Here is a 19887-nt window from a genome sequence, read left to right as displayed (position 1 = left end):
CGAAAGGAAACTATCCAGGAAGAAACTCATTTATGTAAACCAAATTGCCTTTGAAAGTTTTAGTACTGAAAGACAGCCCATTGAGAATAATGTTTGAGAAGCCAAAGACCTCGCTTCACTGGGGACACACCCCCTCCCGGCTTTCCCTTCCACGCCTCCCAGCGCACTGCATTCCGCCGCTTCAGGATGTGGGGGCTGCTAACAGTAATCTATTAGCCTGACATCGACTCCCTCAACCCAAGTCCAGCCCATTCCCCTGTTCTTGCTTCTGACAAAGTGGGGCCCAATAGGGCTCAGACTGGTTGCTCAGTTCTGGAAAGATCAGGGATGCTGCCTGCATGGCTGTCTCAACCCATTGAGTTCTCTCTAAACTTCATTTTTTAAAAATAAAAAAGTTAAGTGTCAGAGGGAACGAAATTGACCTGAAATTATACAGAAAGTCAAGGCACGGCAGATTCCTGCATGATTCCTGCCTCTGGATCAGGAGTCTGCTCTACTTGATCTGGCTCTGTTTTCAGGAGTTCTTGAAGAGGATGGAGAAAAAATGAGAATTTAACCAGGTTTTTCAAGAATCGTGTAAAACCGCCTTAGTCGGGGTGTGTTATCATTACCAGCATGTTCTGCAGGCCAGGGGCGCTGGGACTAACTCTGTCTCCCAAAGACTTGAGACAGGCAGCCCCTTCTAAAGTCTCTGCTTCCCCGTTTATTTAATACAGAGAACAAACCCTGAGATGTGACTTCTTAGGCTCTGTGAGATGAAGCTTCATGGATAGGGGTTTGTTACTATCTATCACTCCATCCCAGGCTCATTCCAGAACTGTGAGACTTGATGCCAATGTCCAGTGGGAAAGTATTCAACCCATCCAGACCTGCCTGGGCCCAAGGACTCAAGGGCTCCCATGGCAAGGAGAGACTACTACTTGCCCAATAGTAGTTTTTCTCCAAGGGAGTCCATGGAGACAGGGGGGAATCTGTCTCTTCTCCCAGCAGGAACAGGAGGTCTAAGGGCAGAGAGGTCACCTTCCATTCCTATTCCCTCCATTACTCATGCTTTATGATCTCCTACAAGTCCTTGCCCCTCTCTGAACCTCTGTTTTCTTTCCCTACAGCAAGGAAGGCATTAGAGGAGAAGGTCCTTAAGTGGCTCCCTGCTTAGTGTTGACCTGACCTTATCATGGGCTTAGAGCCAGAAGGACACACTCCCTCCCCATTGGGCAGATAGGGAAACTGAGGTTGGGGTAAGAAATGGAATATGGTTCTGAAGGAAGAAAAAGGAAGTCTATCGGCCCATGAAATACCTAGAAGTTGGGAGAAGGAAGAAGCTCTCATAGGAACCAGACCTGGACACCCCTTTGAGCACCAGCTTGGACAGCTTTTCAGCTTCCCTCTCTTCTCCAGCCCTGACCCAGGCTGGAGTGGACAGGTGGAAGTGCAGTCTCACTTGAACTGTCGCCCTTTTCCAGGCAGGCAGCTCTTCCCCAACCCATCAGTGAGGAGGGGGCGTGGCTCGCTAGATTTTAAGCCCTGGCCAGCCTAGGGCTCCCCTATCTCACCCCACCCCAAGCCCCACCCAGTCCAACTGTGCTGAGGAATGAAATGCTTTATTGATTAAACGATTATTCAGGCGATTGAACTAATCACAGAGCCCATCGACCGTCATGAATTACATTCTTCTAGACAGCTTGTGGGGAGAGCCAGCCCGAGGACTGCAGAGACCCTCTCCACAACACTGACACATCCCCGGTTCATTCCCAACAAATACACAACGCCCACTTCCAGGCTCAGGTCTCTCTGAAAGCCCACCTGCTGAGAAACCCAGGAAGAAGGGCCTTCTGAGAATTGAGGATGGAGCAGAGAGGTTTCCAGGTACCTTTTCCTGAGCCCTCATCCCGGAAACACTCTTCTGCCTCAGATCTCTGCCCTCACTTCTCTTCAGCTACGATTTTGGAAATACAGTTATGCCCCAGGAGTTGTCCTGGGCTTGGGGTCTAAGTTTATCCTTTTTGCTCTTAGGCTTGTATTTGAGGCTGGAGTAGAGGTGGGGGTTCTCAGAGGGCACAGGGATGGGGGAAGGACTTCTTGCCAGGGCCAGGAGTGTGTTTGTGTGGGAGTTTCACAGCGGCCTAGTGAGTGAAAGAGGGCCCCCATACCTGACTCATGCCTCAGGGCAGATGGAGGCCTACTGTCTCTGATACCTCCTCTCAGACATAAACACATCCTGCTACCTACTTCTCAGGCCTGTGCGAGGCACATGGGGACCTATGCCAGAGAGGCCTGTGTGCACACAGGCACCAGAGCTGAATGCCCAGACTATGCACATGCACCCACCCACTGTGCTCCACTGGAGCGGCACCCACAGGATAAAACCTGAGGACACAGTGTGTGTATGTGTGTGTGTGTTCACACACGCCAGTGTCAGAGGCTTGTCTAGGTGAAAGTGAAGGGAGGCTGGGGGTCCCTAAAATGTCACAACTAACGCCACAGGTGTCCGCTCTCATCTTCAAGGTTGTGCCTACCACAGGAGACCTGTTTGTAGAAATAGTAGCCTCAACAGTGCCCACTACACACCAAGAGGCACATGCCCCGAATTCACACCTTCATTCCTGGTTCTGTCTCCCAATAGAATGGAAACTGGGCCTTACTATGCACATGCTAAACACCACGGGTCTCCATAGGCCCCAGACCCACGTCTAAGAGTTTGCCTAGAGACACAATGTGAACATTGGCATGTATGCATTGGACAGCTGTTGACATCCAAAAATGGAAAGGTCAGTGTAGCCACCTCTTTCTCACTTCCAAAATCACTTGGGATATAACAGGTGAACGTAGACCCTTAAAATAGTGGATGTACACTCAGATATTTCCCAATTACATAAATAACACTCATAGTAGACACACATTTTGGATACCTAGAAGAATATACACACAAATACTAACTTATAAACACATACGAATACCTCACAGGTATAAAGATACACACACACACAGGCAAACTGGTGGACACAAACTCATATATTTTTATATCTTTTAAAAATACATATACAGGGACACACAAACTTATTGTCAGTCAGGCACACACTGAGCCCCTTATATAAACACACAGGACCTAACTTGCAGACCCCCGGAAGGACACCAGCATAAACATTCAGAAACAGAAAAACACAAACAAACTCACAGATACTTGGACTGATGCAGAAGTGTGTGAACAGATAGGTGAAAAAACATAACAAACAGGCCGCAGTTAGATAGACAGTCTCTACGAAAATGCGGGCACCCCCTCCTCCTCCAGGGTCACCCTGCGTGGGGACCAGGGCCTGGCTGTGTCCCGGAGTTTGCACGTCTGGAGCCCGCATCGCGGTCCTACCTGTCCTGCTGGTCCGAGGAGTCGGATAATTTTTCTCTAAATCCATTTTGATTTTTCAGGACTTGATGGAATGGACAGGGAAAAAAGTTTCCACTTTTTTGTGCCTTTTTTTTCTTTTTTTTTTCTTTTTGGTGTCAGGGGCCGCTCACAGGTCGGAATAATTCAAGCCTTCCGCTCCCCCGCGGAGCTGGGGTAGCTGATCACTGAGCTGAAACTAAACGTTTTAGGTGGAAAAAAAGCGTCCGAAGGCACCGTGAAATGATTAAGGAACTAAAGAGCTTCTCGCCATGTGAGATCATGTCCTGTTCTCGCCAACATCACAAGATGTCCCCAGACACGCCGCGCCCCCAGCGCGCCGCCCCGCACTGCCGGCCCGGAGCGAGGAAAGGGTAGGCGCTGCGCTGCCGGGCCTGCTCAGCGCGCCAGACGTGGCGGACCGGGCCGGGCCGGAGTAGAGCGGGAAGCCGGGAGAGCAGCAGTGCTGCTGCCGCGCCGCCCTAGACTTTTATAGGGGTTGGGGGGGAGGGAAGGAAGGCTTCAGACTGCGCCGGGTGCTAGCCAGCGCACCTACGGGAAGGGGCAGACCGAAGCCGAGCCCGGGAGCCCGGGTCTCGCAGCCGAACCCTCTATTAAGCCCTTCGCTTGGGGGTCGCGGCCCTCTGCGCTGTGCGCGGGGCCTGTGACATCTCCATGTGCAAATCCCGCTGCTTAGACGGGCGCAGGCCGGGTTTTTGTTTTTAAAGAAATTAACTGCTCGGCCACGCAGGTGCTTTTGAAAGGGGTTGCAAAGGCTGGCAGTGTTGCCAGGCACAGAGGGGACGTTCCGGTTTACTCAGATTCACCCCTAGGGCGGCGCCCGACCCCAGGGTTCCCAGCCATCCACCCCCCACCCCAATTTGCTGGGCCCCTGTCTATCGCTGGGCCCCTGACCCTAGGGCAGCGCCAGATCCCTAAAGCCCCCAGGTCCCATCCAGTCTCCTGGTCCCAGAACCCCTCCCCACATCAAGTTCCATTCTGGCCCAGAGCATGGAGGTTAAGCTGTGAAATGCTGGAGATGAAATCCGGGCTTCCTCTTTGGAGCACCCCGGCAGAGCAGAACATCTCAGTAGCTCCTGGAGATTGGCGGGAGTTCCAGACACCTTAACCCTGCCCATAAATGGAATCGCATTGCCCCCGAGCCCTGAGACGTTGTGGAGTCCCAGAGCCCCAGGACTTGATTCCAGAGAGGAAATCAGATCCAGAGAGACCGGGCAGAGGTGTGGCATGTCCAGCCCTCTCTCTTCAGCCCAGGCTCAAGCCTCCCCTCCCTGTTACCCTCCCCAGCCTCGAGTTAGTTCAGCTGCTGGACCTGGCCACTGGAAGCCTGTGGGGCCCTGCAGCAGGGTGGTCGCAGGGGAAAGGTTCTCCAGGGCGGGGGAGCGCTCCGTAGGAGGACTCTCGGCCCGCCGGACAATGGCAGTTTTGGAGAGTGAATCGTCCTCAGCAAGAGTGTTGTTTGTTTTTTGGAGGGGGTGGTCACGAGGCTGGGTCGCAACCTAGGGGGAAGAGCCTAGAGCTCGAGGAAAGGGGGGCCCCCGGCGGCAACTGGACATCACATATCCACTGAGCAGATTTCGCCACAATCGGAAATGTGGCTGTGGATTCCCGGGCGGCCCCCCCACCAAGTGGTCTGCGCAGTTCCCCAGCGCCGCCTCCTCTCTGCAGCCTGCCGGCCCGTGTCCCTACCCCGCAATTTGATTTTTGGCCATCTCCGAGCGCTCGACTCATTCCCTCCGCAGCCTAGCCCCAGCCCACGCCGGGAGGCAGCGCCTGGGAGGTGCGGCCTGTCCGCGCCGGGAGATCAAAAGCCCTCCCGGAATTGACATTTCACCCCGGGCTAGGGGCGGGGGTGTTGGTGTTTTGTTGTTGTTGTTGTTGTTGTTTCCATGTAGAGGGTTTGTTTTGTTTTTGTTTGTTTTCTGTGAGTTTTCATTTATCCATGGGAGATTCTTTTGTTTCGGGTGTTTTGCGTGTTGTTTTTTCGTGGGATTGATTTTAGCGGGTTTTGCTCTGTAAGTCCTGGTCTTTGGGGTGAGTTTTGATTTTGTGTGATTTTGTCCTTTGTCCTTGCAGGCTGTCTTTTTGTGTGTCGTTTGTAAGGCTTTTCCTTCTCCGCGGTGTTTAGATGTGTTTTGATTTGGTGTGAGTGGGTGTCGTTTGTGTGTGTGTTGCCTTAGGGAATTTCTTGTTGTGTGTGCTTTGTTTCCCTCGATTTGGATTTTATTTTTTTGAGCTGTACGTTTTGATGGGGGCTGGGGTTATGTTTTCATGTGTTGGCTTTAGTTTTTGTGTTTGTGAGATGCTTTGGTGAGAGTTTGCATGTGTATTTTGGCTTTTGTGGGGCTTTGGGATTAGGGAGGGGACCTCAGCCACTACTCCGTTCCTGCCCACACCCATGAAGGGCAGAGGATCAGGCCAAGCATCACGAATCGTGGGTTCGCCGTGCTCCGCCGCATCGCGCTCTGGACGCTCGAGACCAGAGGGAAACAAATGTGGTTCCCGAGGGGGCGCCCGCTGGTCGTCAAAACCTCGCGGGCCCGGAGGCGCCGGTGCTGAGTCAGAATCACAGAGCCCCCCTCGCGGGGTACCGTGGCCCAGCCGCCGTCCCCTTGCCCAACCCGTCCCCTGTGAGTCGGTCTCCCCTTGCGCCTGGACAGCGTGCTTCGGACCGTCCGGACTCCCGCAGCTTTGGCCCAAGGGGCGGGTCCCCGCAGCGGAGCAGGTGACGAACCACTTCGGAGGACACGGAATTGACGCCGTGGCCCTAGAGATACGGGACAAGGGGCCGGAACGCGGGGAGTCTAGGCTCAGATGGGCGTCGGGATCCCGGGAAAATCCCCCATCTCCCTTGACCGCAGCCCTAGAATCCCAGAAACCCAACTCCGCGCAGCTTTCGGTTTGGAGAGCCCGCCCTGGTTTGCAAGCACAGATACATATGCCCACACCCGAACACACGCAGACACCGCCAGAGAGCGAGACAGCGAGCGGGCGCCTCCGTAGCAGTGGCCTGTGGGGCGGAACCGGCGCTGGCGCCGCCTCAAGGGGAAACCGAACTGTAGTGACCGGAAATGTTCCGAGGACAGAATAAGCCATTCCTTCTGTCCACGTTGCTAGGACTTCTCCAGCTCAACACACCTTGGTTTGTTTAATGTTACACGAGGGACAAGAGGAGAGGCAAATTTAGAAGCAGAGACACATGCTGGCTCAATTGGCGAGGAAATACAAGCAGAGTCTATACAGAAAGAAATATGGAACGGGGAGACTAGACTGTGGGGAAGGCAGATTGGAGGCCCCGAAAAGGGGCTGGTGCGGAGGCTCCTCCAGGCCCCTGCTCGCTCTGGCATTCTGTGAGAAGGAGAAAGCAGAAACCGAAAACAGAGAGTGACAGGAAAAGAAAAGAGACGCAGAAGGGGTTGGCCTAGGCACGCTGCGAGCTTCCCTCCAGCTAAGACGCTGAGGGCAAGGGAGGGGGAGGCCGACGTTGCCAGGCGAGGGGCCAAGGTCGGGCTCTTTAACTCAGCCAGGAAACATAGTGGGGGGCTCCAGGGCTAGTGGAGCCCGAACTGGAGCTCAGTTCCGGCCCGGTGCCCCTCTTCCCTAGACGCCTAGCCCGGAATCTAGCAAAGGCTGGGCCATCGCAGTCCGCCGCTGGGCCTCCCTCTGTGCGAGTCCTGGGAGAAGCCGCAGGGAACGACTCTGGCACTGGGACTCGGCTCCGGAGCTCGCGCAGAGCCTGAATGGGAGCCGACATCCAGGCAGGAGGCAAAGAAGAGGCCCCGCCCTAAAGCTAAGGGCCCAGTTCTTCGAGAGCCTGTGGCCGGAGCTGGACTCACAGGATTCGGGGTCCGCGCAGCGCGCACGTGGTACCGCATCTTCGGCAGGCGGCGCCCCCAATGCCCAGCCCCTCCCTGCTTGGTTTGCCGGGCCTGAACGGTGTCAGCATTGAGGGTGGACGCCGAGTCGCGGCGAGTTGGTCCCTTGCGGTATAAACTTGGGTCTTGCCTAGGGGCGGTGCCGGGATGGATGGGGGCGCCTCTCCAACTGCAACTTCCCCAGCGCAGAGCGCAAAAAGCGCACTTCGCGGGCCAGCAGCCGCCTCGGGGTTTCAGGCGGCGCCCGCGGCAGAAAGGAGCTGAGGATTGGTTTGGGTCAAAACACCCATTTCAGCTGGCAGTGGGGTCCTCTGCGCATACAGGGCTTCCAGCTCCGGGTGCTGGCTCGCTGGGGCACCATGTGCCAGCGACTCGCCACCCGGAAATACTTGTGTTGCGCTAGAATACGCGATGGGTCTGTGTTCGGGTAACCTGGGGCTCATGGTGGGTTGTTGCTGTTGTTGTTTTACTTTACCGCTTTTCTTGCTTTCATTAGAAATGTTACTGAGAGAAGCCTCAAAGAGCGCAGACCTGGATCGTTTGGATGGGTTCATTTCAACTCAAATCCAGTAATTCAATTCAGTTCCATGACTGGTTTCCAGCGCACAGGTACACATGGCAGAGGTCAAGTGTATGCCGTATGCATATGCACAGAGACGCTATTTGAAGGCAACTCTTGGAGAATTTTGAGATAAAATTCACTCTCCTGGAGTTACATTCGCAATATATGAATATGGAAAACAGGCAATCAGTTGTATTTAAAATTTGCCAACACGTCCCAGCAATCCACTCTCACCTAAGAATCCAAAATAGGGCATTGAAAAGATTTACTGGCATTCTGGTTGTTTAACATTGAAAACAAGTGTAAAATCAGTTCATTTCTCTTTATATTTATTTTCAAATTTAACAATACCATAATAAGTGTAAGTAATAAAACCATATTTTGCTAAAGAAAGTTTGCACATAGGATGTTTTATTTCTATCAGTACTTATACGATGTTCTGTTAGCTCTCCTCACCCCCTTTTCTTCTATTTCACCGTGTAATGTGAGCTTTAAATATTCATGCGTCGGCCCAGACTTGCATTTATTTAATGTGTTTTAAACTAATAACGTTTTAATGTGATATAATTTGATTCCATGAAGTATTGGAACATAAAAGAGCCTACTTCACAAGCGATTTTGAGTGAGGGTGAGCGCACAAGCTAAACGATTCTTTTAGTTTTGGACGCAGATCAGAGTGTTAAACGGAAGTGAGGCACGCCTTTAGGTAGGCCCTTTAATATTCTCGCTTACTTCATTCTCCATTTTTCTGTAGTAACTTCAGAGCTGTGGGAGAGGATCACCCCAGGATTGGGGTGCTTTCCCTGGAGCCTGCCATGTGAACCTGCAAATCGCCAAGTGAATACCTCAGCCTCAGGGCAGGTTGTGGGCTGATTTCTATTTTTTCTTTTGGGAGGAAAGTCTTTTGGGAAGGTCAGAGGACTACAGGATATGAAGTCTGGATTTGAGAATGTGCCGGAAATAAAATTGTGCTCTAAAAATCTTTCAGATTTGCTGCTGATTCGCTATCTTTAGCAACCCAGCCCAGAGTAAGATGGAAAAGATGAGCCATGCTTGGGCCAAAGCACCTTTGAGATGAGCTCTGAAGCCAGTCTCAGTGTTTAGCCATCACCAGAGACACTTCCAAAGCCTTAACTTTTCCTTCACTTTGTACTGGGGGTGGGAGCCTTCTGGCACTGAATGCAAATCTACAAAAAAAAAAAAAAAAAAAAAAAAAATCCTCTACACAAAGAAAAATTAAAGATATCCCCTAATTTATTTTCAGTCAGATGAAAACCATTTGAAATATCTAATATAAGGAGCTTATGAACATAGAATCAGAAAGTCATTTTCCCCCTAAATCATGAAAATATTTCTAATGGGAAATCATGACATTGTATCCTCGTTATAAACACATTGTGTGGACCTATCACATAAGGAAACTCCGGCAATCTACTATTACCTAAGAATCCAAAATGAGACATTGAAAACATTTGCAGTCTGAGGACAAAATAGTCATACTAAATACATACCAAAATAATCATGCTAAATTATTCATACTGAAATGCTGCTATCCTTTCAACTAAAACAATTTTTAGAACAAGTATTGGTAATTTTCTGGACAGATCTTTATAAATCCTCCCAGCAAAACATTTAAGAAATATGTGCTCAGATTTTATTTTTATAGGATATATGTGTGTATATGTATATATATTTTATGTATGTACATATTTACATACATATGCGTGTGTGTGTGTGCACGCGCGTGTGTGTGTAAAGTTCTCTACCATAGGCAGGCTGAGAGTTCCAAGATGGGCTTTTCCTTGTTAGGTACAAATTCTTATAAACAAGGTATGAGATAGAAACAGTTTAGCTAATTTTTTCCTAATTTGGTACAGCAGTTGGTGTCTCATTTCTCATGCAGTTTGCACGTAGACTCATGTACCCCATGAAGTGACAAAAGAGAATCAGGGATGAAAACTTGCCGGTGTCTGCAGGCGGTGCCTCAAAGTGCTGTTTTGGACACACGTTCTTGGTGGTGGGGAGTTTGCTGTCTCTAAACCAGGCCTGACCTTTTGTCTTTTGACCTCTGATGCATGAAATTAGGTAGCAAAAGAAAATGTGAAGAAAAGGATACAAAAACATGGAAAAACAACCCTCCTTGACAATAGTCATTGTATCAGATCATAGCTGAGCTGCCCTACACAGCCCAAAGTGCTTCTTTATAAGGCTGCGGGTCTTCCTGGCCACTGGGTTCCTGTTCTCCTTTGTGGGCAATCAGCATTTGTTGGAGGAGGGATTAAGCACTCTTTCTAATTAAGCTCAGAGCTGGGTTTTGTCTTGGCTCCTTTCACCAAAGCCCGTTTAGTGAACGTTTGGCTCCTCCATTTCCTCTGAGGTCTTCTGTGTAGGCTGGGTGGCTGGGTGTACCACCTGGGGCAGCTTCCAAGACCCAGAGGAAAACTCTGCCCCTTCTGGCCACCCAGGCTGAAGCTGAATCCCAGCTGGCATGGAGGGGAGAGGGTGGCGAGAGGCAGGTCATGCTCCTTGGTCCTGAAGGACCACATACCCCAAGGGAATAACCCTCCACTCTTTCTCCAGACCCAGTCAGAAAGCCTGAGGCACTGGAGTTCCCTGACCGCTTGGCCTAGCAAGTCAGCTCAGTACCCTCCCCTGTCATGAGAGTCAGGGAGGAGGGCAAGAACATTTACAGAGACGCCTTCCGCAAGCCTTACACAACATCCTTTGATCCTCAAAGCCGCCCTGGGAAGGGGTACACAGCCCTGGGTTAGGAGCCACAGTACAATGCCACTTGAGTCCCAGGAACTGTCTAGAAGGGAAACAGGCCTCGACTTAGATGGTAAGAGAGTGAGGGTGTGTGTAAGCAAAGAGAGATCTGGGAGAACTGTGCAAGGTACTGAAGCCAGACTCTGGAAAGGGGGAGGCTGGAGGGGACATGTCTAGAGGGTGACCTGAGATGAGCGTTGAAGGGTAAGTAGGACTTTGCTAGATAAATAAGGAACAGATGGCATAATTAAAATCTGCACTTTGCAGAAGAGGCTACTGGATATCAACATACAAGCAAAATGCTAAGAAAAGAGCTGCCCAAGGGTTTGGGAGCAATGTAGGAATGGCAAATGCTTCTGAGGGAAGGAATTCCCAGTGGTTTGAGGAATGGGACAAAGGAAGAAAGATGGCTAGGGTGGGCAGGCCCCTGCTGTACCTCATGAAGATTGTCAGAGCAGCAGCTAAAACATATTCTCCCCTTACTATATGGAGTAAATGGACCCACAGGCCAAAGGGAAGAGGTAAGAGAAAGGCCCTAGGACCAAAGGAGAGAAACGTAGGGAAGCTTACTCTCCATCAGTTTTTTGGATTTTTTTTTAACCTTCTCCCCTGGGAAGTTTGCACAAAGTTCCCTCACAAACCTCAGTCTGGAAAAACAAACCAACCACCCTCAGCCTGGAATGTTCCTCATGAACCTTACCAAATCCTCTCAGGCTGTAAAGATCCCCCCAGAGCCGCAGCTGGTGGCCACCATTCTCTGCTCAGGCCACATAGCCCTGAGCTCACCCTTCCTATTACCTTATGGATTGGAGATGAAGTGTCTGTGTCCAGTTCTCACTACTTCTCCTAGTTTCCTGGCTCCCATGGGCAGGACTTATCCTCTGGGCACCAGCTCTTCTGGCAGTAAGTCATTCTGTTCCCTTATAACAGTAGTTTCTGCACTTCAGTGTGAGAAGAATCACATGCAGATCCCTGGGCCCCAGCCCCAGAGAGCTTGGTGTAGTGCTATGGGATCGAGCTTGGAACCTGAATGTCTAGTAACTTCCCCAGGTGAGTCGGATGCAGGAAGTACCTGGACCATCCATTGAGAAACACTGGCTTAAAAGCTTTTTCAGAGCAAGGACTAAGCCACTGTGATTCACTGACCCCTGCCCCACTCACCAGGTCTACACCTGTCTAAACACCCTGAACTAGAACTTGTGAGGCTGGCAACATCCAGATCCTCAAAGTACCAGCAGCCATATAGACAAACTATTCCTGATTTGCCCCAAAAGGACCAAAAAACCATCTGACAAAAAACCATCCATTACCAAAGGGTAATGGATGTGCCCCCTTCCTCTCATTTTAATTCAATTCTATTCAGCAAAGACAGCCTTGTGCTTAGTCCTGGAGAGAGAGGAGAGCCTCCTGCCTCAAGTTGCTAGAAGTCACACTGAAGAAATAAGCCTTTAATCCATGGAAGAACTTGATCCGGCATTTTTTTTTTTTTTTTTTTTTTTTTTTTTTTTTTTTTTTTTTTTTTGAGACAGTCTTGTTCTGTTGCCCAGGCTGGAGTGCAGTGGCAGGATCTCAGCTCACTGAAACCTCCAACTCCCAGGTTCAAGTGATTCTCGTGCATCAGCCTCCCAAGTAACTGGGATTACAGGCACACGCCACCACACTTGGCTAATTTTTGTATTTTTAGTAGAGACAGGGTTTTGCCATGTTGGCCAAGCTGGTCTGCAACTCCTGGCCTCAAGTAACCTGCCCACCTTGGCCTCCCAAAGTGCTGGGATTATAGGCGTGACCCACTGCACCTGGCCCAGGTTTTTAATTATATACAATTAGGAAAACAAAAGTGGAGTCCTCCCTTCCTGCTAAGGAAATCTATGAAGATTTCTTAAAGGGGGCAGCATTTGATCTGGGTCTGGAAGAGTGAGTTGGAAAAGAAGGGGAGAAGGATGCTACAGACCAACAGTTCAATATGGTAAGCAATGGCTTGGAGGGAGAAAATGCTTGGCTTATTTAGGAACTGGTAAGGCAGGAGAAAAGAGAGAATTCCCTGGTGATGAAGCTGAGACCAGTTGAGGAAACAGAGTCCTCAAGGAGCTATACTAAGAACTGCATTAATCTTTTTTTTTTTTTTTTTTTTTTGAGACAAGGTCTCACTCTGTCACCCAGGCTGGAGTGCAGTGGTCCCACCATGGCTTACTGCAGCCTTTACCTCCCATGCTCAAGTAATCGCCCCGCCTCAGCTTCCTGAATACCTGGGACTACAGGCATGCGCCACCACGCCTGGCTAATGTTTGTATTTTTTGTAGAGACAGGGTTTCACCGGGTTATCCAGGCTGGTCTTGAACTCCTGGGCTCAAGCCATCCACCTGCCTTGGCTTCCCAAGGTGCTGGGATTACAAGCATGAGCCACCACGCCCAGCCTAGAGCAATCTTAAGTTCTGATCCACTTACAAACCCCAGGGTTTGCTACTCCCAGGTAACACTCATGGGAACATCCGAACTTCCTTTGGAGATTTGCAAGACTCTCTTGCTGGCCCCCCTGGATGAGCAGGAGTAACTATGCCTGCTTTTGTGGGCTTTTGTGTCTGCACTGTGCCTAGGGTTATTCCACTAGTGAGCATATCAGACTCCCCCTGGGTGCCACACTTATGCGAATGCCTTTATCACACTGTCATGGCTCCTTGTCCTCTTCCCTTCCTGTCATGAAAGCAGTGAGACAGTGTCTGATCCCACTCTGCAACCCCAAAACAGCACAGGACTTGCACATAAATATGCTCATTTGAGAGTCTGATGAATGAATAAATGTGGTGAAGGTAAAATCCTCCCTGCACTGGTCCTCTGCAGCCCATGACTCTAGCTCTCACTTCACCACATCCTAGAAGCATGACATCACCTCTGTGTCCCTCGGTTTGCTAACCTATAAAATGGGGAGAATAAGTGCCACCCACTCAACCTATTTTTCATGGCAGTTGTGAGGACCAAATGATATAACAGCTGGGATTTGTTTCACAAAGTATTGTTAGGATGGGTTTGGATTCCCCAGTGCTGCTTACAGAAAATCCTTTTTTTTTTTTTTTTTTTTTTTTTTTTTTGAGACAGAGTCTCACTCTGTCACCCAGGCTGGAGTGCAATGGTGTGATCTCGGCTCACTGCAACCTCGGCCTCCCGGGTTCAAGCGATTCTCTTGCCTCAGCCTCCCAAGTAGCTGGGATTACAGGTGCCTGCCAGCATGCCTGGCTAATTTTTGTATTTTTAGTAGAGATGGGGTTTTACCTTGGTGGCCAGGCTGGTCTCGAACCCCTGACCTTGTGATCCACCTCCCTCAGCCTCCCTCAAAGTGTTGGGATTACAGGCGTGAGCCACTGTGCCCGCAGAAAACCTTTTTTGGTAACCTAAATGCATTTCTCCTTTGGTAGAGGAGCCAATGGACCAGAATTTGACAGGAGGTATGAATGCAGGTTTATAAAGGAAGAGGCCAACAGTACTCATGGGTTGAAAAATTGTGTTTCTTTTTAAAATATCCTTTTCCAGCACTGAAGGAGAGAAAGCAAAGAACAAAAAATTCAACTCAAGCACATCTGAGAGCCATAAGGTTAACAGCTGTCATGATACTGCTGCTAAAATTCTGAAAAGACAATGTCGGATCTAGATTTGCTGGGATAAAACACAGCTAGGCAGAGCTGAAAGGGGGAAAAAAACCCTCAGACCCTAAAGAAAAAATGAAAAGACAAAATTGCAGTCAATAGTGCATTAATGAGGTGAATTCTAGTGTATATATACACACACACATACACACACAGAGACACATACCCTATAAATTGCAGAATTTCACTCTGTAGAAGAGAAGGCTCAGAAAGATGAATCCTAAGTGTTCAGTCTGATTCTCCACCAACCCGCACCCTCAGGAGTCTTCCAGAGGGCATTCTCCTGAGAGAGAAACTAGAATAGGCCAGAGCATTTAAGATGGTGCAACCAGTAGTTTATTAATTAATGTACGGGCAGGGCGCAATGGCTCACTCCTGTAATCCCAGCAGTTGGGAAGCTAAGGTGAGTGGATCACTTGAGTTCGAGATTAGGCTGGGTAACATGGCAAAACCCTGTCTCTAGAAAAAAATTACAAAAATTAGCCAGGGGTGGTGATGCATGCCTATAGCCCCAGCTACTCAGGTAGCTAAGGTGGGAGGATCACTTGGGCCTGTGAGGTTGAGGCTGCAGTGAGCTGTGATGGCACCACTGCACTCCAGCCTCAGTGACAGAGTGAGACATTGTCTCAAAAAAAAAATTAATGTACAAATGTGTCCCAACTTACAATGGGGTTGCATCCTGATAAACCCACCGTAAATTGACGATACCTTAAATCACAAATGTTGTTAATACACTTACTGAACACCATAGCTTAGCCTAGCCTACCTTAAACATACTCAGCATACTCACATTAGCCTACAGTAGGGCAAAATTGTCTGGCCACACAACACACTGCAGAGTATCAATAGTTTAGCCTCATGATCACGGGGCTGACTGAGAGCTGAGGCTCACTGCTGCGGCCCAGCATTGAGAGAGTATCTCACTGCATATTCTGGTATGATACCCAGGGAAAAGAGCAAAATTCAGAATTTAGCATGATTTCTACTCAACACATACTGCTCTCACACCATTGTAAAGTGGAAAAGTCCTAAGTAAAACCATCGTAAATTTGGGATCATCTATATTGCTAATTAAATGATAATCAATTGGTAAATAGTTCATTAGTAGCATAGGGACTTGGGATAGTGGGCCTCATTTAATTGTATGAACTGTATCCAGGCTGGCGTCTCTACAGCATCCAAGCGAACAGTGGTCCATTCTAAGGTTGAATACCTCCAGGGACAGTGAGCTCACGAACCCTTTGCCTTCTAGGCAGTCCTTTCCCTCACTGAGCACAAATTAGCTTCCATACAGCTTCTTGCCACTGGTCTAAGTTCTGCTCTTTGGGAGTCATCACCCTCAGGAAAGAACAAACAAGGTGGCACAGCAAAGGATCCTGTGAAAAAATCTGCTCTGAAATTCCAGAGAAAGAGATCTGCTCAGACAGATCTTTTCACGGGAACCCTCAATGTGCCACCTTGAGGGGCATTACAACATCTCCTCTATGTCTTTGGATGTCTTTGGAATAATCCCAGCTGGAAGGGTTGGGTGGTTTTGGAATGTTAACTAGAGGAGTAAAGCCAGGGCAGGATTATGGAGCTGAGAGCCTAATCTTACAGAAAATTTCTGCAACTCCATTCCCATGGCTGTGTCCCATTGAGCTACAGATTCGCATATAATCTATTTTTAAAAGTACATTGCCTGCCGGGCACGGTGGCTCATGCCTGTAATCCTAGCACTTTGGGAGGCTGAGATGGGCAGATCATTTGAGGTCAGGAGTTCGAGACCAGCCTGTCCAACATGGTGAAATCCCGTCTCTACTAAAAATACAAAAATTAGCCGGGCGTGGTGGCCTGCGCCTGTGATCCCAGCTACTTGGGAGGCTGAGGCAGGAGAATAGCTTGAACCCGGGAGGCAGAGGTTGCAGTGAACCGAGATCACACCACTGCACTCCAGCTTGGACGACAGAGTGAGACTCCGTTTCAAAAAAATAAAATAAAATAAAATAAAAGGACATTGCCCTCTCTTCCTCGGTGCTGCCTATGGAGGTGGCAGACACTTCCTACTCGCATAATGGCCACCCTCAGACTCCTCATGAAGCCCAAGATTTTCTTTTCTTTCTTTTTTTTTATTATTATACTTTAAGTTCTAGGGTACATGTGCATAACGTGCAGGTTTGTTACATATGTATACTTGTGCCATGTTGGTGTGCTGTGCCCATCAACTCGTCAGCACCCATCAACTCGTCCTTTACATCAGGTATAACTCCCAATGCAATCCCTCCCCCCTCCCCCCTCCCGGTGAGAGGCCCCAGTGTGTGACGTTCCCCTTCCCGAGTCCAAGTGATCTCATTGTTCAGTTCCCACCTGTGAGTGAGAACATGAGGCGTTTGGTTTTCTGTTCTTGCAATAGTTTGCTGAGAATGATGGTTTCCAGCTGCATCCATGTCCCTACAAAGGACACAAACTCACCCTTTTTTATGGCTGCATAGTATTCCATGGTGTATATGTGCCACATTTTCTTAATCCAGTCTGTCACTGATGGACATTTGGGTTCATTCCAAGTCTTTGCTATTGTGAATAGTGCCACAATGAACATACATGTGCATGTGTCTTTATAGCAGCATGATTTATAATCCTTTGGGTACATACCCAGTAATGGGATGGCTGGGTCATATGGTACTTCTAGTTCTAGATCCTTGAGGAATCGCCATACTGTTTTCCATAATGGTTGAACTAGTTTACAATCCCACCAACAGTGTAAAAGTGTTCCTATTTCTCCACATCCTCTACAGCACCTGTTGTTTCCTGACTTTTTAATGATTGCCATTCTAACTGGTGTGAGATGGTATCTCATTGTGGTTTTGATTTGCATTTCTCTGATGGCCAGTGATGATGAGCATTTTTTCATGTGTCTGTTGGCTGCATGCATGTCTTCTTTTGAGAAATGTCTGTTCATATCCCTTGCACACTTTTTGATGGGGTTGTTTGTTTTTTTTCTTGTAAATTTGTTTGAGTTCTTTGTAGGTTCGCCTTTGTCAGATGAGTAGATTGCAAAAATTTTCTCCCATTCTGTAGATTGTCTGTTCACTCTGGTGGTAGTTTCTTTTGCTGTGCAGAAGCTCTTTAGTTTAATTAGATCCCATTTGTCAACTGTGGCTTTTGTTGCCGTTGCTTTTGGTGTTTTAGACATGAAGTCCTTGCCCATGCCTATGTCCCGAATGGTATTACCTAGGTTTTCTTCTAGGGTTTTTATGGTATTAGGTCTAACATTTAAGTCTCTAATCCATCTTGAATTAATTTTCGTGTAAGGAGTAAGGAAAGGATCCAGTTTCAGCTTTCTACTTATGGCTAGCCAATTTGCCCAGCACCATTTATTAAATAGGGAATCCTTTCCCCATTTCTTGTTTTTCTCAGGTTTGTCAAAGATCAGATGAAGCCCAAGATTTTCAAAGAGGAACAAGACATTCATCTGGCAGCAGTCAGACTGATATGTCAAAATTAAGTGTAACTGGTAGACACCTAGAGGTATTGACAACCAGAGGTATTGACAACAGGATTCATAGAAGGTTCAAGAGCCAGTTCTTGATGTCCAACATTGGTTATGGGAGCAACAAAAAAATAAAGCACACGCTGCCCAGTAGCTTACAGAAGTTCCTGGTCCACAACATCAAGGAGCTGGAAGTGCTGCTGAAGTGCAACAAATCGTACTGTGCTGAGATCGCTTACAATGTTTCCTCCAAGAACCATAAAGCCATTGTGGAAAGAGCAGCCCAGCTGGCCATCAGAGTTACCAGTCACAATGCAAGGCTGTGTAGCAAAGAAAATAAATAGACAGCCCATATGCCCATTTTATTTCTGTTTAAGTAAAAACTGCAAAAAAAAAAAAAAAAAAAGAAAAAAAAGAAAACAAAAAGAAAAGGACATTGCTACAAGAACCACCGTGAAACCACAGGCCCATATGCTAAAACAGCCCTGGGAGACAGTTGAGTCCTCCTCTTCTCCCATTTTGCAGATGGAGACACTAAGGCCCAGAGAAGGAAATAGAATTGCCACAGGTTCTACAGTGAGTTCATGGGAGGGGCAAGACTAATGAGAAAACGGACATCTCTTGGACACTCACTGGGCACTTCGCTTTGCATACATGATCATATTCCATCCTCAAAACAAACCTGTGCAGCCAGTTTTGTTAGTGCTCCGGATTCACAGATGAAGCCTCATCTCTGAGGCTCAGACACTGGGAGTTGCCCAGGATCACACAGTTAGGAGACGGCAGAGCTGGAATTTGAAAGCCAGTCTGATTTTCCACACAAATCGTTTGACCACTAACACTTTAGGGTTGCCTAAAACCTAGGCCCCATCTCTCCACTCCCCTAAGTCCACTCTATCCCTGTAGTCCTCCATTATGTTACATTGACTCCTAAAGAAAAAAGATCCAAATGGACACAGCTCTGGAGGATTTGCAAAGCACTTCTGTGTCTTCCTGCACATCATCTCAGGAGATCCTGATCCCAGACCCAGGTTGTAGCCTGGGCAGAAATAGCATGCTCATTTCACAAAGCAAGAACTGTTGGGTTTCCTTCAATCTAATGATTTCACCACCATCTGTGCGATAGCCGAGAGAAGTCAACAGGTTGAGAAACTCCTGTGGTAGGAAGGGAGACCCATGACCTGCCAATAGGGAAGAACAGACATATGGAACTTGGCCAGGGAAACTTAATCCAGAAGAAAAAAGTGTGTTTTCTCTCTTTATATGTTTTAAATAGAATAATGAGATAATCCTGGATTTTAAAAACTCAACTCTGGTGTTTATATTTTAATTTATTCTCAGAAGGGTAGGAGGGTCTAGAGGAAATGCAAAATGTGAGTCTTATTTTATGATTTGCTATGGTAAGCCACATTTAATCCCTTTCTTCAGCGAAAGGATTTACGAAGGATACAACACAGTGTACCTACCTGTTGCCTTATTGTATTTTTTTCCCAGATTTTTATTTAGTTTATAATGTTACAACAATAAGAGAAATTAAAAGGAAAGAAAATTATCCATAATCCTACCAGTGTAACAAATGAACTGTTCAGTGCTCTTCTTACCTCAGGCGAAATTTACATAGGTGATTTATGAGTGTAGTTACAGCTTCCTATTCATTCGGCTTTCTCACTTGACAGTTTATCATTAGAATGCCACAGGTCTTCATAATTATCATTTAAAAATAAATGTTTTAATAATTATTTTAATGGCTGCTTAATACTCTTTTGAGTGGATATATCATTCCCTAGTATTATATATTTAGAAGGACTGCAATTTTTCACTATCACAGATAATCCCAAAGTGCATGTCTTCATACATATCACGTTCTCCTATTTTTGTCATTTCTGTAAAATCCCCAGATCTAGATTTGCTGGGTCAAAGGGCCTGAATGCTTGCATGGCTCTTGATATATATGGGCAAATCGCTTTGCCAAAGGCTTTTTATACTTTTACTTTGTCTCTAGTAATGGATGAGTAGGATAGTCTCATACCATGCTCTTGCCACAACCAAGGGAAATCTACCAATAAATGAAATGTAAGTTGATAAGCAACGTTTTTACTTCATTTTTACAAATGGCTTGACAAGCCTGTCGCAGGCTCTTGATTCTCTTATTTCTGTTGCTGTCATAAATTAAGTGC

At 47.8% G+C, this 19887-nt stretch overlaps 2 protein-coding genes and 1 long non-coding RNA gene across 3 annotated transcripts in view; 2 read left to right on the top strand and 1 right to left on the bottom strand.

Moving 5' to 3' along the window:
• PAX5 (paired box 5) overlaps nucleotides 1–3615 on the bottom strand; it is a 201354-nt gene extending 197739 nt beyond the window's left edge. Inside the window, exon 1 of the mRNA XM_050762196.1 lies at nucleotides 3365–3615. Within this exon, the coding sequence (XP_050618153.1) occupies nucleotides 3365–3410 (46 nt within the window). The 5' untranslated portion in view covers nucleotides 3411–3615. The remainder of the gene's footprint in view (nucleotides 1–3364) is intronic.
• A 46-nt stretch (nucleotides 3616–3661) lies between these two features.
• On the top strand, nucleotides 3662–18141 carry LOC126938120 (uncharacterized). Its single transcript, XR_007719952.1, has 2 exons — nucleotides 3662–3753; nucleotides 17638–18141. It is a non-coding gene; the product is annotated as an uncharacterized LOC126938120 (long non-coding RNA).
• On the top strand, nucleotides 5198–8226 carry LOC126938094 (uncharacterized). Its single transcript, XM_050762261.1, has one exon. The coding sequence runs from the start codon at nucleotides 5799–5801 to the stop codon at nucleotides 6489–6491; it is 693 nt and encodes a 230-aa protein (XP_050618218.1). The 5' UTR covers nucleotides 5198–5798; the 3' UTR covers nucleotides 6492–8226.
• Nucleotides 18142–19887: the final 1746 nt, after the last annotated feature.

This window comes from Macaca thibetana, chromosome 15 (assembly GCF_024542745.1).
Source record: "Macaca thibetana thibetana isolate TM-01 chromosome 15, ASM2454274v1, whole genome shotgun sequence".
In the NCBI taxonomy this organism is placed as follows: domain Eukaryota; kingdom Metazoa; phylum Chordata; class Mammalia; order Primates; family Cercopithecidae; genus Macaca; species Macaca thibetana.
Note: the sequence above shows the minus strand (reverse complement) of the source record. Positions and strands in the feature narration are given on the sequence as shown.